This window comes from Archocentrus centrarchus, chromosome 5, assembly GCF_007364275.1.
Source record: "Archocentrus centrarchus isolate MPI-CPG fArcCen1 chromosome 5, fArcCen1, whole genome shotgun sequence".
NCBI lineage: Eukaryota > Metazoa > Chordata > Actinopteri > Cichliformes > Cichlidae > Archocentrus > Archocentrus centrarchus.
This window is the reverse complement of record NC_044350.1, coordinates 6,063,149-6,081,515: the sequence shown is the minus strand read 5'-3', so window position 1 is coordinate 6,081,515 and position 18,367 is coordinate 6,063,149. Positions and strand designations below refer to the sequence as shown.

At 40.4% G+C, this 18,367-nt stretch overlaps 1 protein-coding gene across 1 annotated transcript in view; it reads right to left on the bottom strand.

Annotated features, from left to right (window-relative positions):
* The window catches only part of cntn3b (contactin 3b), a 54,914-nt gene extending 37,072 nt beyond the window's left edge, over nt 1–17,842 (bottom strand). The window contains 3 exon segments of the mRNA XM_030729959.1: nt 7,732–7,867; nt 9,998–10,133; nt 17,719–17,842. Coding sequence (XP_030585819.1) covers nt 7,732–7,867; nt 9,998–10,052 — 191 coding nt within the window. The 5' untranslated portion in view covers nt 10,053–10,133; nt 17,719–17,842.
* Between the last annotated feature and the right edge of the window lie 525 nt (nt 17,843–18,367).

The window sequence follows — 18,367 nt, the reverse complement described above, 5'->3', positions numbered from 1 at the left end:
CCACAGAGACAGCAGTGACCACACAGACCACATGCAGTTCACACACACACAAAATCGCAGGGCTTAAGAGCTGATAATGGAAATTCAACTGCTGACCAGGGTACGCTCTAGTATTATATTTAGCAAGGTATGGCTGCTGCCTTTTAATAAAACGATGTTCATTTTGCTGTTGAGCCAAATGTGAAAAAAATAACACTATAGACAAACTTAAATTCCCCCGTATCAGTGATTTTAAATGCTTTGGTGTGTGTGTGTGCATGTGTGTGTGTGTGTCAGGTTATGAAATCCTATGGAATAATGATAAATTGGTACATATACAGCACGTGTCTACGCATTTACACATACAGACATTATCTACAACCATAGTACAACTTACAATTTTATGGTCTGAATACAATACTTTTGCTCAAATGAATGAATGAATACTCACACGGCCCTAACAAAGTCCACATACCTCTTTCCAGATTTAACCTACACTAAAGACCAGATTGCTGAATTCTCTCGGTTTATCCTGTTGTTTTCAAAATGATTTTGCAAGCCTGAGGCTCAGAGAATTTTCTCACCCTATAAAGGAGCACGTAACCCGCTAAAAGATAAAAATCAATTCTATTTGTTACAGTGCTGATTCAGAGCTGTTATCTGGCCCTACGCTGCAACTGAATTCATAACAGAAGACAGAGAACATCTTCTAATCACACCCTCCCACTTCTGTTTGTGTTCCTGTTACCCAGTTCCAACTGGTAAACAAAGGTAGAGCCATGCATCTGCCTGAAGTCGCATTACATGATAGCAGATGCCAGCCGGAGCACTTTTTTATTCTCCTTTTCCAATCACTACTGTGCCCTTGATCCTGTGTTACGGCAGATTCATAGTAAACACGGTGACAGGTGTATTCATAAAGCAGCGCTCTGAGCCCTGGAGTGTGCTCCGGTGCTACACTGGACTATTTGTCAGCCGAAGAACTGTCAGGGTTCCCGTTCGTATATTCACCGTGTAGGCGAGGTGAAGGTGGAGCGGCGTGCTGAAAACAAAATCGGGCGGTATGAAGCCAGCTAGCAACAATAACTCACCAGGATTATGAGCATAAACACAAATGACAACAAGGCATTTTCATTTCATCATATCTGCCACATATGTGTATAGGTATATTTAAATCAACCAAACAGATTCTTCAGCTCATTCAGTCGTGCGTTAGAAGAATAATCCACCTCGAGACGACTGTTAAATACAACCAATCTGTCATTTCAGTATATTACAGGAGGAAATATGTCAGGAAGTATTTATTTTTAGATTTAGTCATCCTTGCCTTCCTCACTTATTGGTTTCCTCCATTTTCCGTAATGCCTGTCCACATTGCATTCTGCTCTGCTGGGTCTTTTCTGTGATGGATTTTTCCATGTGTGACTGTTGAGCATCCGTGCAAACTGACTACAGTGTAAAGGCTCAAAAGCACTTTCTCCGTGACTGACACTCCAGCACTGAGTGCTGCTGCTAATGGTTTACCACAAATTATAGGAGTAAGGCAGGTGACACTAAACATTTTCTTCTTACTGTCAGGTTCATGTGTTACAAGTATTTTGTGTCCACCTGAAGACAGATGGATCTTATTCCTCTGTGGCACGGAGCTCCTCTGTTGTCAAACATCTATTAAAAACGCATCAGCGACCCACATCGATGCACTGAGTGACATGTTCCTTTATGACTGGGAACATGAGTGCTGCTGTTTACTTTGACTCGATCCACAATCCCGCTGCCATAAACGCACACAAGCTCACCAAACCTGCACTCATCCCCTGCTGAAAATAGTCTTGAACAAATGAGGTGTTTACTCTTGTTTAGTCAACCCTTCCGGTGCCCAGCTGTTTCAGGAAATTACTGGGCCTCTTCTTAAAATATAACAGTAAATTTGAGAGCCTTTTTTTTTCTTTTTTTTCTAAAACATTTACACGCCCAGCTTTGTTTGAGAACTGCATAAAAAAGGGAAATCAGAGTCCATTCAGAGATGGACAAATGGATTGCTTGTTTTGGTCTCCACAGAATTTACAGACAGTGAGAAAAATTTTTTAACCAGCCCTATCCTTGAGGTTCTTTTGTCATTACTGCTAGACAGCTATGCATGCAGTAGCATAGTAATCTGTTACAGCATACAGCATATTCAAACATACCTGTTTGAATATGGTCTGTGCTAGTGGTTCCCAAATAGTGTGCTGCGCCACACAGGTGTAAACTGAGGCAAGTTACTTGGGATTGTGTGAAAACTACATGTTATTATTGCAATATAAAACTGGAGAAACTGTTATTTATTAATGCACAGTTCAGTTATTGGATGGTGAGAATAAAAAGAATGTGACACATCAAAGGCCCCGACTAACAGTGAGGGGGTTAATAACGGGGAAATTGGAACCCTTTCTTCTCTGAAGCAAACCACAACTAACCACCAGCAAAGATTAAAAAAAAAGTGTCAGTAGACACTCTGGTGAAAGCCGCCTGTCTTACGGGGTCACCAATAGCCCTCAGCCTGAGTGTGTCATGCGTCAAGAGAAGTTGGCTAATGTTAACACGGTGCCAAAGCAAGTCCCTTCTATATGAAACTTGGCCTACTTTAACAGGGTGCTAAAGCTGAAGAGAAGCAGAAAGAACAGTTGTTGGATTGTGTGAAAGTGTGTGATAAAGTGATGAAGGTGAGGTATATCCTTCTCATTCTTGCATGCAAAACTGCAGGTGTCACGCAAGGTTTACATGCTGCAAGGGGGCACTCAAAGGTGACTCGTCTGATAATACCATAAAAAACAGTCAACAACAGCAAAAAAAAAGAGCATGTCATATGACACAGAGGCTATGTTGCACTGATATCAGTAGAGATGCTTAGACTTTGGTGTACCTTGGGACAGTATGATAGACTTTGGCCACACTGTGTACATCGGGTCTCGTTCCAGTGCAATTAAAATGAAAATGAAATGAATCCAGGTAATATCTGAGTCATAGCTGATCATTTTAAAAGTGCTAAATGTCCTAATGTGTTTTCCAGTGGCACGTGAGTTGCTGAAAAGCTGAACTCATTGCTACAAGCACAGTCGAGGCTCGCTGACGAGGGTTAACATCATCATCGTTTCTGGCAAATTCAATATTGTGTGGCCCAATTTTTCTGTATGGATATTAAACCGAATGGATGGAATTTCTTAATAGCTGGAGTAACTGAGGAAATTAAGTGCTCTGAATGTAATACCCTCTCGCTTGGCATATCTAATTATATAAATACTATTCATTTGCAGAGTGTAGGCTTGTGCATATAGTTTATGCCCAGTCTGCTGAAAGTCACAGCATGACCACTTCCTAAAGGCATTTCTTTCAGCCTACATTCAGGACATTTTGAGCTTCTAATTTCAATGTTGGTGAAATACATTGCGAAGAAATTTATGCTTTCTATTTTATCACCAGGACAAAAAAAAAAAGTCCTCTCCTTGCCCGAAGGGAAACAAGTCAAGGACAATCAGTGTCACAAAAACTGATGCAACCTAAATAAAGCTCAAAAATGACTCCTTCTTCAAAGTAACATTAAGGGCAAAAATCTAGTGTCTTTAAAAGCATTACCAAAAATGTCAATCCACAGTGGTGAGTATGCTTACTCAAACATCAATTTTTCCTTTAAAACCTGGTTTCACATTATTTATTAATATATGATGGCAGTGTCTCCGAGAGCTACTGACCTAGATGAAATTGGCCAATGTGAGATATCTGTGTTGCTTTTGCACCGCAAACAGAAGCCAGGTGCTTTGAAACAGAGGGAAATTTGTGAACAACAGGTACTACAGAAAATGATAAGCCTCACAAGGCTCACTGGAGAGGTGGGGCAAAGTTAAGCAGGAAATGCATTTGAAATTAAAGAAATAATAAAAGCAAAGGGCAATAAAAAGGACTTTTATTAGGCGAACTCAAGAACATGTGGGCAGTGTATATCTTCAGTATTGTAGGATGATATTACCCACCAAGCACCAACTGTCCATGGATATTGTTTTCTGGGTTAAATTGATCGGCCAGTCATAGCTTTATTAAGCCTTGGTCACTGAAAACTGGGTTGCTTTTAGTCCAGTTAGTCTGATTTTGTCCAAACTTAGAAGAAGAATGACACGCTTTGGACCCCATACAGTCCTAATGCAGCCATGAAAATAAGGTCACTTCCCATCCAGCAAAAACTAAAATGACAACTTTGAGATTTGGCTTAAAGATGAAAGGTGACCCCCCCCCCCCCCCCCCCCCCCCCCCCACCAACATTGAAAAGACATTTAGAAACCAAATGTCCCTTGAAATTGGTTGAAAAGTGAAAGGGGAAAAGGAGCCTTTTCAACAACCTGAAAATGCAGCTTTTCATCTTTCATACATCTGGCAAAGTCTTTTAAGTGCCAGTAACAACTGATATTAGCCTATTACAAACATACCGGTGTACCTTGTACTGGGTTGGATGCCTTTTTGCCTTCGGGACTGCTTTAATTCTTCATGATTCAACAAGGTACTGGAACATTTTCCCATATTGACATGACAGCATCACACAATTGCTACAGATCTGTCAGCTGCACATGCTTAAGATGATTTCAGCTTTGTGACATGATGCATTATTATGCTGGAAGCAGCCATATTTTGGTCAAAAAGGGATGGGTAGCTATACCCAGGTAGGCTGTGGTGTTTAAACAATTTTCAGTTGGTACTAAGGAGTCCCAAGTGTGCCAAGAAAAAATCCCCCACACCATTACACCACCAGCTGATGCAAGGCAGGATGGATCCATGCCTTCATGTTTTTGATATCAAGTTCTGACCCTTCCATCCAAATGTCGCAGCAGAAATCGAGACTCATCAGACCAGGCAATGATTTTCCAATCATTTATTGTCCAAGTTTGGTGATCCCATGTGAATTGTGAATTACCACTCCTGATACCGTCAGTTTGCAGCTGGAAATTGAGGCTATCAGGAGGGGTACCCGTTGTGGTCTTCTGCCGCTGTAGCCCATCAGCTTCAAGGTTCTGTGCTGTATGTTCAGAGATGCTCTTCTGCATACCTTGGTTGCAACAAGTGGTTATTTGATGTTCCCTTCCTATCAGATCAAAGCAGTCTGGCCATTCTCCTCTGACCTCTGGAATCAACAAGACATTTTTGCAGAGTGAACCACCACTTACTACAAAATTTCTCTTTTTCCAACCATTCTGTGTAAACTCTAGAGATGGTGATGTGGAAAAATCCCAGAAGTTTGCATTAAGAAACAGGTAAAATGGGCCACCTGGGTGGCTTAGTGGTGAAGCCGGCCCGTTGCTGATTTTGCCCGCGTGTCTTCCCCTGTATCTTTCCCCGATTTCCTGTCTCGCTGCACTGTCACAAAAAGCCGCTGTGGCCAAAAATGCAAAAAAAAAAAAAATGTCCAGTGAGTGTATATTCTTCAGTATTTGCTTAAAACGTCCAGAACAAAAATGGCGCTTGGGGTAATTAAAACATTGTGTTATCACATTGTTTGCAATACACTCACCACTGTCACCACTGCTGAGTGGTTTGTTAATTTGCTGTGTATACATTGCTTCAAAGTTAACCAAAGACACCATAAATTTCCATTTTCAATATACTAAAACACAAATACATATAAACGATATTGACTGATTTTACTATTGATGTTACCCATAACATCCTGTATTAGTCAGACAGAAGCACAGAAATATTACTGTCATAATAAATGACCACAAAGTGTGTACGTGTGTATATATATATATATATATATATATTAGGGGTGGGACTTTAACGCGTTAATTTCGATTAATTAATTACGGGGAAATTAACGCGTTAAAATTTTTAACGCATTTTAATCGCACTTTGCACCGTGGAACGTTTCTCAGTGCGCGAGTTCCCGGCATACAGATTATATCGACGCACAATGTCCAAATTAGGGGCCGCATCCTGCGAAGGACCCGGCCCACGTCTTTCGCAGCCCACGAACACCACAAAGGCCGGAAGTGAGCAGCTAGCCTTCATATCAGCTGCCGTCACCTCTGCGTAGCTCATGTCGCCTAGCAACCGTGAGTGTGAAGCACAGCTATGTAAAAGCAGCTGTTAAACGGAGAACAAACTTTTTCTCCTTTTTGTGGTTTAATTTTAAGTCTTTAATTCAAAATAAGCTGTTAAAACAAGCATAACACATTTCAACATCAAGGAATACAGCTGAGAGAATGATTAATTTCCAACTATATTAAGTGAGACATTAATGTTGAATAAAACTATCCAGTTATGATGCTTAACTTTAATTTCAGGAGTTTGCTTATCACAGGAGCACTTCCACCCTTCATTGGTCTGTGTAGTAGACTGGTAGGAAAATGAACAAAATTTTGAAGTTTAAGCTCATGTATATTGATTTATTCATCAACTAAACTTAAATTAATATTTCTCATGTCAAATATTGAAATGCGATTAAAATGCGATTAATTTCGATTAATTAATTACAAAGCTTGTAATTAATTCGATTAATTTTTTTAATCGAGTCCCACCCCTAATATATATATATATATATATATATATATATATAAAGGCTGCGTTCACTGACTCTGGTAATGGGTGGTAGGGTAAACCTCAGCTGTGGGGTCTGCCACTACAAGTGAGCCCTTTCACATTACACACTGTCATTTGAGCCATTGTTCACGTAAAATATTGATTAGAGCAGCCTTAATATGAGGATACACTCTTGTAGTGAGAATCTGTGTGTATCTGCTCGCCTAATGTTACATCATACCTCTGCTTGCTCAGCTAGAGAACAAACTGCAGATCATCCTGACAACAATGCCATTTCCTGCTGCTGCATTAGCTCTGCAAAGAGCCCAAAAGAAGAAAACCTCTGGAATAACACAAGTGAACGTCAGAAAGGCTTTAAGTTGCGGGTGAGATAATGCGAGTGATGGTTTTGCCTTCATCCCTGAGATAGCTCAGGTTGCACAACAGGCACAGTGATACCCCCCCCTGCTCTGCCTGAACCATGTTTTCAGTGCAGGCGCATTATAGGAAATGTAAGCAGTTAACGGGATGTCACTCACAAGGTTATTGCCTCTCTCCTCTGCTTGCTGTGCATCTACATGGTGCTGACCAAGCTCTGAAACACAATCTACCACAAAAAACACAGCCCGTTGCCATTTTCAGGCCGGCTCCCCTGCACCGCCAGGGAATATCCACAGAGATATCAAAGGATCTGCGGTGCAAATGAGTCGCTCAAATCTCCTTTTCTCTCCTAATGATTTCTTAAGCCGTGCACCATATTATAAATCAGCAGCTTCATTTCGCACAGTGACTTAAGTCTTATCATTAATAAAGTTAACCTCACTCATATCTTAGGTGTTAGCATATTCATCAACCGCCGTGGCGGCTCCCCGACTCGAGCGCCACAGCATAGCTCAGGCCAAAAACAGATATGCTTTTTTATTTTTTAAATTAGAAACAGGCGCTCAATTAAGCAGTTGCTCTTTGAAGCTTGTCTTCTTGTTGGATAGTGCGTTATCTCTCCCGAGCATTTATGTCCAGAAAACGTTGTTCTTTAACAAATCAATAGCATTCAGCACTATCGGGACCCTCTTTGATTTCCATGGAAGCGGCAATGAAGGTTCACAAGCAATTAAGCAGGATTAGATTTTCAGCACGTGATGCGGACATGGAGCACAGAGCAGGTAGACGGGTGAGGCTTGTGGGGAATGGAACTTTGATGTGGTAATTTACCTGTACTGCGGAGGAGGGCTCCCCTCTGCCTCACACGTAATGGTAGCCTGGTGGTCTGGGGAGTTGATTGGTAAAATGAGGTCACTTGGCTCCGTCCTCCATCTTGGCCCTTGAAATATGACATCCTCTGTACAGGCTGGAGAAAGGGGAGAAAGTCTATAGTTGTACAAGCTAGAAAATTTGTCTCTTTGACCTTAAGAGAAAATACTGGAAGAAGCACAATCTCTGTGAGGGCAAATAGTTAATCTTACAGAAATACAGGAACCTTCTGACACTCAGTGTATATTACTTTTTCAATATACTATATACAGTATATTGCTTCCCATTCTCTGAGCAGTGCCGCGCTTTGCAAAGAAGAATGCATCAGGACACGCCTCGTGATGTGTTGTGTACATTATTTGCTTATCTTGCTGCAAGGAGAGTAAATCCTACTTACCCTTGTTAGGCATTAACAGCTAATGCTGACATATTTGTTATCTGTTTCTCGGTGTGCTACTGCATTTTTCAGATGAACGTGACACTTGGAATAATGAGGAAAAGAGCAATGACCGCGGCACTTATGCGTATTTACTCAAGTTCTACATATTAGGCCATTTTCTATAAGGCCAGGCTTCATTCTGCCATTTTTATCTCTGTCACAAATCATCATACTGTAGTTAGATATGACTCTGCGAGTAAATATGTCACATACTACTTTGATTGCGATATTTAGCTGGCTAAGATGCTTGAGAGTTTTTAATCAAAGCTTCCTGACTGATACAAATTAAACTAATTACTTGCCAACAACAATATCCTAAAAATAGATGAATACAGTGCAAGGACTTAAGTTAAGCACCAAAGTCAACAAGCGTTAATGCAGAGCCTGTTTTTATATATTCCCTCAGTAATTAACGACTGCTTGGAAATGACAGGGTTGATAAATAAAGCGCAGCGTTATATTTTCGGAACAGCTATGTCATGCTACACATGCATGTTAATTGAGGCCATAAGGATGCGCTCATCTGCCAGCAGCCAAAAAGGAAAGGACGTTGAACACAATCTGGTGTTAAAGCAGAGTCAACAGACGGCCAGTGTAGGCCTAATTAATATCCTACTGGTAACAGATTGCGGCATGTGGCTAGCAGTTCTACATGTGGTTTTAATCGGTGAAAATGTCTCAAGGAATCAAAACAGGTTGAGAAACGAAGCAGGACAGTGAATCATGGCTGCCCCCGGCAGTGCTTTGGGAATATAGAGAAGCAGGAGGTAAACTACTCATTCACACGAATGGGTGAGTGTGTCCAAACTTCTGACTGGTACTGTAATCTGAAGGTGAAATCCTGGTTGAAAACTATCACATTTCAAAACAACCGTCGTTGAATGATCTGTCAACAAATGATCAAACCGCATGCAAGAGCAAATTCATTCATCCCACAGGGTAACAACTCAGGTGTGAGGTTATTCTGTGTGGCTGCTGCATTGTCCCAGACTGGAGAGCCAAGACAACACGTCACTTCACATGTTGTTAATGATTGTTATCGGCTGCAGCGATTGCTGAGGTGCTCCCAGTGTCTGATGACAACACTGAATAAGAAATAGCACCTACAGGCCCTGTTAAAAACACTTGTCCGCTAGCAAGGTGAGGCTGCTTGGATTTTGCTCCTTTGGGTGCAAGGCTGTGAATTACCCATGAGCCAATTTGAATAACATTCATTGGGATTTACAATGTCATTTGAACAAGGGTTGACATTCTGAGTCTCTGTGCTTCTGCTGTTAGAATCCCAGGTGGCTGCACAAGGGCAGAATGAGGCGCGGTGGCAAGTAGATTGTGCAAAAATGTGAGTCTGGATTCACTGCATGGATCCTGATAATGATCGGGACAGGCCATAAACAGGAATAGGATTGGACTCCCAGTTGTCCCTGACGGGGCAGTGAAAACGTGCAGCAGGGACACCACTCTGGGGAGCAGTGAAGGACATCATGCTGGAACACTGTACATATAATGACTGCAGCTTAATCAGCGTAACCTCTTTTGGTCAGAAGATTTTCTGAGGCTACCTACAAATGTTCAGTCGTTTCCTCTTAGTGAGATGAAAGTATATGCATTTTTTATTTAAAAAAAAATTTGCTGTGAGAATGTAGAGAAGCACAAAAAAGAAAATAAGAACAATGGGCTTTAATGACTCTACATTAGAAATTACACTTTTTCAGGAGAGATTTTGTATCGACATAAACCACAACAACATGTGCAGCGAGACTCAAATACAATACGTGTAAAATACCTTACCTGCAAGGCATCCAGTGATTGATAGCAGAACAATTTGTTTCCATGGTAGCATCATCTTTAGTTGCCGAGGGCTAAGAAGACTCTCATCCAATTGCTTGTGAATGGAACGCTCTCGCTTGAATATAAGAATTTTAATCTGAAGGGAAAGTAATTATGGATGTGATTAAAATATGACATTTTGATCCAAATATGACAAGCATTCAACAGCAAAAAAAACCCCCCAAAAAAACATGATTACAGCACCGCTAACTTCCATAATTGGTTCCTATTATTTTTGAGTTACTGTAAAGTGAATGTTGCGGAAGTGAGGAAAAACAGCAGCAGACAAAAACCTGAGGATACAACCCAGCTGTGTGATTTCTTTTTTTTTCTCAGGTGGCGCTGAAGAAGAGAAACAGCTGCTAAATGGGTATGTTTTCTTTTAGTGTGTGTGTTTCTCATCCCGCCTAACAAGCTCAATTCTGCTGCTTTAAAGAGAAGTGAGGAAGGAAATGATTGACCTCAAAAGATACTTCTCTCTCCCAATTTGACTATTAATAGGAGCTGGCAGACTGTGTACCAGCACTCCACAAAATGCCACTTCATACTTTAACAAAGACTTTGGTGGCCGACTGAATGTAAGCAAAGCGGCTGTTTTCATTTCTGGATACATAAATCAAATTTTCTTAGTACATGAGTACCACATGCTGAAACAGTGAAAGCACAAGACTGACATTAAAGGACAGGAATGTTTCATCCTGCAGGCTTGCCTCAAATTCTTTCAAATGAATTATAGTACTTACTCCCAACTAGATGCTAGCTACTTGTTAAACCAACATTTTCTGTTTCAACATTAAAAAAAAAAAATCTTGTGATCTGTAGAGTTACTATGTAATAACAAATAATAACTGCTAGTTAGACTTAATTTGTTAGTAAAACGCGTTCATTTCTTGGGTTTTTACTTTCAGGATTTGTATTTGTATTGTATAACTCCTTTTCTTATGTGAATATAGAAACCATCACAGCCTGATATCTCTCTAACTCACATTATTAATATTCACACTTCAGTTCACCTTTTAATTGCCTGCTTTGCAACTCTACTTGTCATGGTCATGTTTAAGTGACTTTTTTTCAAAAAGAAAAAAAAAATCTATGGACAGTTAAACTCAATAAGGCAAACCTCTCTACAGTGAGTGAGCGCTTAGTCACAGCTCTGCATATAAGCTCTGCATTCTGTTGCTTCGACCTTATTCTCAGAGCGATAATTTTACTTCTAAATGATGTAGAAATCCCTAGAGCCCGACCAATATATTGAGCTGATCATAGCTATTGTTTATCAGTGTCCAGAATTTATAACAGCCAGTAAATGAAAATTTAAAAATTAAGGATGAGACGGGAGAAACAGCATTCACTCATGTTATGAGCAATGATGTTGCATAGTTTGTCCACCAGAGGGGATTCCTGTTGGAAACGGGCGAGTTTGCCACAAACACAGCAACCAGCTGATCCCAGCAGAATCAGGCAGAATGTAAACAATTAATGTTGCATATTATCTTAGAAAGGTCTCATAAATAACTACACATAATAAATGTTGAGGAAATCTGTTTATGTTCTGTTTGTCCAAAAGAAAAAAATATTAGATTTTTCATTTAAAATCACCAAATTTCTGTATCAATATTGGTCTTAATAATCCTGTATCGGTCGGGCTCTAGAAATCACAGGTGAGCTATTTTTTGAACTTATGTTTATGCTGATGTTGTTAACATTACAGTTATCTCACATCCAGTGATCTGTAGTAGTAGCCTGTAGTCAGTGCTTTTAATACCTACTAAAATAAACTGTGAAGCCCCACCCCAAAGGAATTTAGGACAGTCCTAGTGGTAACAGGTAAAAATAAATTATTTACAAGAAAAGAAAAGAAAAGAAAAGAAAAGAAAAGAAAAGAAAAGAAAAGAAAAGAAAAGAAAAGAAAAGAAAAGAAAAGAAAGAGCCCTGTGCATGTTTGCTATTGAAAATGTGCATTTTTCTCCATTATGGGGGAATGTAGGATCCTTATCGAGGGTGAGCCATACAACAGACTAAAATATCTCAGCCTCTCATGCACCAGTTGTGACCATTCTTTTTAAAACTGTCCTCTTCTGAGACCGCCAACTTTGTGGAAGCAGATTTACTAAGCAGGACAAATTAGCGTGAGGCCGCAGTTGAAAAAAAAAAAAAAAACCACCCACGGGAGCGGAAAACTCTGCAGGTGACAATGCACAAATTTATGAATACATATGCAGAAAGTTCTTTACAATAATGCAATCTAGAGCAAACGAGAATAGCAGAGGTGGGTGTGAGTTAACTAGTAACAACACAGATGCAGTTTGTTACTTGTAATCTGAAAACATAATATAGGGTTTGTGTTTTGTTTTACACGTTTCCCAGAAAATAGCAGACAGTGAAGACCGAGGGAAGGCAGTGGGAGGAGAGCTGGAGGTGTTAATGAAGAAATGAAGCAATTTCACTAAAACACTTCACTCTCCATTGTCCAACACGCTTGCAGAAGGGAATGAAAATGGCATTCTGGGCAAGTGAAAGGAAGACGGGGGAAAGGTTTATTCCACTGTGAAAATAAAAACAAGATGGCATGACCTAAGGAGATGTACAAGAAGAAGTGAAACTGATAGGAAATCACTAAACTCTGATGGCAGTCTCTGTTAATTCTACTAATATTGTAGATAAGCTATTGTTTGTTTTTTGTTTGCCTGATTGTCAGTTTTGGGGGTTTATTTTGTTCTTTTCCCCCCCAAAATTAACATCATCAATCTGGGAGAAACAATGTGCTCTGTCCATGGTCCTGAAAGGTGGGGAAAAAAGTCTGAAAGTCATTAAGCTGAGGATTTCATGCACTTCATGAGTTTTTGTAGTTTGTGAGATGACATGAAACCTAAACACTGAGGAGAGAGTAAGACTTCACCGCCTGAGCTTTTGAAAAGAAGTTTTGATGCAGTGGGCACCTCATAACTTCTTCTAGTTGGAGCTTGCAGGTCATCTTTGATTTACTCCGGCAAATTAATAATAACATGTCTTATTGGGATCGATATGTTCTGATAACGCCTCTTCTGGCATCCAGCTCTGTTTTCAGTGGAGCAGTAACTATTGCAGATATGTCAAGTGCAAAATGGGGTGAGGCGTTATTTTTTTTCTTCAGTGTTAAATAATGCAGCAATTAGCAATAAACTGACAAGTTGAAACTCCAACAAATGCACAGAAAATAAGGACAGAAAAAAACTTAAATGACTATGCTCATGTTTTTTCTATTTAATTCTCCCTTTTAACTCTCCATGGCTGTTTGTTTTAATGCCAGAAGAGGGCTTTCACTGGCACAAACAGTATATCTGGCCCTTTTATTGCTTATTTTCCCTTTTAATATCTCTGGATGCATTAGGTCACTGTTGGTAACTCACTCAGTGGGACTGCTTTATGGACTTTTAGTTAGATTCACATTTAACTCTCTTAATTAGCCAAGAGTACACATTCTGGTCTTCATATCACAATATCTACTATGATAAAAACTCCTATTGTGGTGGAACATTTACCCACATAATAAACCTTCTTTGCTTAATAGCATCAGATGAGGAGCTGTAGTGATTTACTGCCCTATCTAGTAATCGATGATGTTAAGGGCCATTAAAACTTTTCATATATGGTGGTGTAATGGAATAGCTGTAATTGTAGTATCAGTGGCACAGGAGGGGCTTTGCTCAAGCTCTGACCTACATCACAGTGAGAGGAAACTGATATGCCTCTCCGGATTAAGAATTCAACCCAACCCCTCTTCCTTATAGCACAACCCTGTTGTGTGGATTAACCCCAGGCTATCTTTGGAATTTTTGAAACAGACCTAAATACTAACCACTCACTTGATTTATCAACTCTAGGCTTGTGACTGTGGTCTGATGTGAAAGGCATGGCAGCATAATCCTACAGAGGAGCGTGATGCACAGTAGACTCTACAGACAGGGGAAAATAATGCCATTTTCTTGATCATAACTTAATGGCCGGCTCTGGCTTAGCTCGACTGTCCCGGTGCCAGTAATTGTTCGCGGTCTGCTGTAATTGCAAGCACAGCCAGATTCAGAGTGGATTTCCTGGTGTCTTTCAAAATTTAGGGGGCGTTTTGCCACTCTAAAAACCCATCACATTGGATTACATGCTTTGAGATTCTACTGGAGCAAAAAAGAAAAAAAAGAAAAAGTGTGTGCTGCATTTTTCAGTTTGAGTGTAGTATTAACAGCCATCTGCTTTCTGGAGGAACCCATCTTGTCATCCCAGCCAGTCAGCCCCCAAACTTCAAGATCCTGAGAGGAAAAATCTCCCCATAAAGAGGTTCCAGCGTAAGATCAGTGCATGGCAAAGTGTCTGCTGAAGGAAGGGATGGTTGTCCTTGAGTGGCTTTATTCTGAATCCTTAGAAACCTGTAACAACATTTTCATTTTGGAGTATTTTGTAAATTTGATTCTGAAACTTTTATTTTATTTTATTTAATCTTATTTTTTATGAAACGGTCAACCCATGCCTGTTTTTTTTTCAGTATGAAGTACAAGACCCAGTCTTGTAGAATTTCATTTTCAGTGGCTCTCTGTGAAGAGCTTAAGTGTCTGACGATGCTCCGATCCTTTGAGTGCTACTAGATTAAAATGGCATAATACTAGGCAACAGTTCTCTTATATAAAAGGGGATTTTAACTCTTTTGACCTTCAAAAAGCTACACCTGTGTCATTCCTAGCAGAGCTGAATATCATCTAAAGCTTTAGCAAATCCAGGAGAAAAAGAACACAGCACCGAGGATGCCAAGCAAACTAAAAATGACTTCTTTGCTTTTGTGGCGGTGAGGTGGCATTTTCTTCCTTCAGCTTTCTCAGCTGAAATGATGGGCAAACGATTGCTCTGCCAAATGTAATGAGGCATCACACTTTCACCTCCACAGAAGCTAAACCTAATGGAAGTCATTGGCTAAACGCATTCCAGAGTAAATGAGATGACTTCTTGGTTAGTGGGGCTGTTGTTTGGCGCATAATTGATAGGAGAGGTGGTTAAAGGCATCCATTTCCCCCCGAGGGCAGCATAATTGCAAAAGAATCTAATAAGGGAGGGAAGAAAGGAGAGTTTCTATCACAGGGGTGTGCAAGCTCAAGGTCTGCATTTAGATCATATGCATTACACGCACAACACACAGCTGAGAGATGCACATGTATCACAACATGCAAAAAGAATAAAAGGCAAAAAAACATATATATCTGTCGAAATGTAACAGCAACAGCACAATGAGGACAGATTCACTACATTATATGATGCATTCATTGTAGTTTTTGTCTTTATGGCTGTCTGTTGCCGTCTCCATTAAATCACTCAGCAGAAGAAGAACCTGGGAAACAAGGATGTGCCACCAGGGGCAAACTCAATCTAAATCCACAGCTGCTTGGCTCCTTTGCCAGTAAATGAAGAATTCACAGTCAACTCTGAATTTACTCTGACTGACTAAAGACCTGCGCAGGCCTATTCCATGAGGGTGGCTTTTTTTTTTTTTTTTTTGAATAATAATTAAAAAAAAAAAAAAAGAAAAAAAAATGAGATCATGTAGAAATAAAAGCCAAGCTTAATATCTGTATTTCACAACTTCACAGCCTACAGTGAAATACTTGAAATGAAATGAAAAAGAGAAGCAAAGAAGGGGTAATTGTTTGGTATTGATTGCGCCATAACTCTGCATTAGGTTCTTGAGTGAGTGAGCAATGCTTCCCATGGCAAATTATGCATTAAGGTTTCAAATAAAAAGGCATTTTGTGTAATTGCCCCCCATCCAAACCCAGCCTCAAAAGCTGCATTAACATTCATGAAAGTTGCATGCACCCCCCACCACCCATCAGATGCTTTCTCCAATTCATTTCAAGCACAGCCTTGCGGGCTAAAAGGAAAAAGTAGCAGCTTTACACGTGTGATTGACATGTCACACTGTGAGCATATGAATAAAACGCAGTGGTTAGAACTGTGGCTAAGGTCAGGGTTGAATTGCTGGAGGACAGCAAAGAGCAGGAGTTCTGCTTGTGAAAGATCACTTAAAATGAAGAGCAGAGGCATGAAAGCACTTCACATTCAATGTGGACTTTTTCACACACAAATAAAAAAATAAAAAAAAAAACCCTGTAATTTCACATTCGGTTATGACCTCCCCTGACATTATTTATTTATTTTTTGGTTTGTTTACATATCTGTTTACAAATGTAGAAACACACATCTGGGCAGCTGTGTATTTCCAAGCGAAAAAAATCATGAAACCCCTGGATGACAGCAGGACTCCCCCCGATGACTTCCTCCAATATTAAACACAGCTGCATCCCTCAGCTGCTGCCTAACACAGGGGCAGGGGAGTAAGTGCACTTAAAAAAGAGGGGAGCGGCGATCCATTTCTCAACCCCTTCATCAGCCAGGCACATCCCCAGACCCTCATCCTACATACAGCAGCAAAAAAAAAACAAAAAAAAAAACACATGACTGGAGGTCAAGGATGAGGAGCAGGAGACACTCAGGAAGACTCGTTACATTTTTTTTCCTCATGCTATTCAACTAATTTTACAGCCTTTCCAGAGGAAAAGGAACTGGCTGTAGAATGTAATTGCCACTCTGGTTCAATCAAAAGGGCTTTTGAAAGCAAATGGTGCTACGGTACAAGCTCATCTTTGCGCTCCTATCCTACTATGTGTTATAGGACAATTCACTACATGCCTTCAAAGACACGTTTCACCTCTCAATTGCCTTCTGCTTGTTATTCTCAAAGTACGTGAAAAAGAGCCATAAATAAACATGAACAGAGGGGAGAACGATTACAATCCCTGCTGAATAGTAGGATACTTTGAAGATGCAGCCGGCTGCGTTTTCTTTTCACTGTTCTATCCGATTGCAGTCTGGGTGGGAAGAAAGGGAATACTTGTGTGCAGACCACCGATGGGCAAATATTTGGATGTGCATGAAAAAAAAAAAGAAAAACGAAAAAAAGAGACTGGAGCTGAGCTATTAAAGATAATTTCTCTAATGACCATCCCCCTGTGTGGCACAACTATCATGAGTATGCAAAATTTTGCAGAAAAAAAAAGACAACATAATCAAAAATATTATCAATCAAAGAGGATATAGAGGTACAGCTCAACCTCACCAAAAATCCCAGCTATTTTAAATAATTCACATGAATCAAGGCTCGTTTTTCCCCATCTGCGGAGATGGATATCATTGCCTTAAACAAGTTCGAAAGAGGCTTTTCTCCAGGCGGACAGTCCTGATGCTGTTTTTCAGTGTGACTGAGCAGAGCGGCACCATATGGACTTTGTCTAAGATGAGGGAAATGAGCCCCAACGGTAAAAATCCCAGTAGGACCATCCAAACCATTTGAGGCTCATCTAGAAACGCAATCATCAGCATCGTGCACGTGTGACTACTATCAGCATGCACACTCGGTATCTGTGCCCTTTTCACAAATTCAGATAAAGACATCTCCGCCGGAGGAAAGAGGCGTTTTAGGCTGCCCGATTATGCTCTGTCATTTCAAGTTACGTTTGTTACTATTTTTTTTTTTGTTGCAAAAAACAACAGAAAAAATCCCAAACAAAAACAAACTTAGCAGCTTTTCAGTTCTTTAGAGGCATGCACAAAAATTAGGGCGACAGCACGCACGCATGCAGTGATGCTCTCCAAGGATCACTTACTTGTCCTAGGATGCAGATTTTTTCCTCTTCATTAAACTGCTTTGATTGTAATTCCACTATCCGTTAGACGCGTTGTTTCACGCACATTATTTCTTTTCTTTTCTTTTTTTTCACAGTAACTCCTGTCCTCAAAAAAAAAAAAAAAAAAACAAGAAAGGATGCCCTCTGCTCCAGCAGTGTTTGCGCTCTGCACTTAATTCTGCTCGCCTTGACGGGACTAATATTAAGCTCTGCCTCGGTAAATTCCACAATCACAAGTAAATCTGCTGGCTGAGGACGATACGCGCTGCACTGGGAGTGCTCCGCGACCTCCTCGAATTACACTTCCACAAGATGCTGCCAAGAAGCAGAGAGGACTGCGCTGCCTCTGAGCAGAGACTCACATTGTGCGCATACACGGGTCCTGCTCTCTTTGTGCGCAGGAAGAAGCGCCCACTGGTGACGCGTGAAAACACCCAACGCTGCACAGTAATGCGCCACCAGCCTATGGGCACCTGCCATTAACGCACATTTATGTATTTATCGTTGCGATGAAGATAAAATAAGCACAGAAATTAAAAGATTAAAAAAAAAATGTCGGATCCACAGGGTTTTAATGGAGAAAAAAATCACTCAGGAGCAAAGATTCTGTAAACGAATTTATCATTAG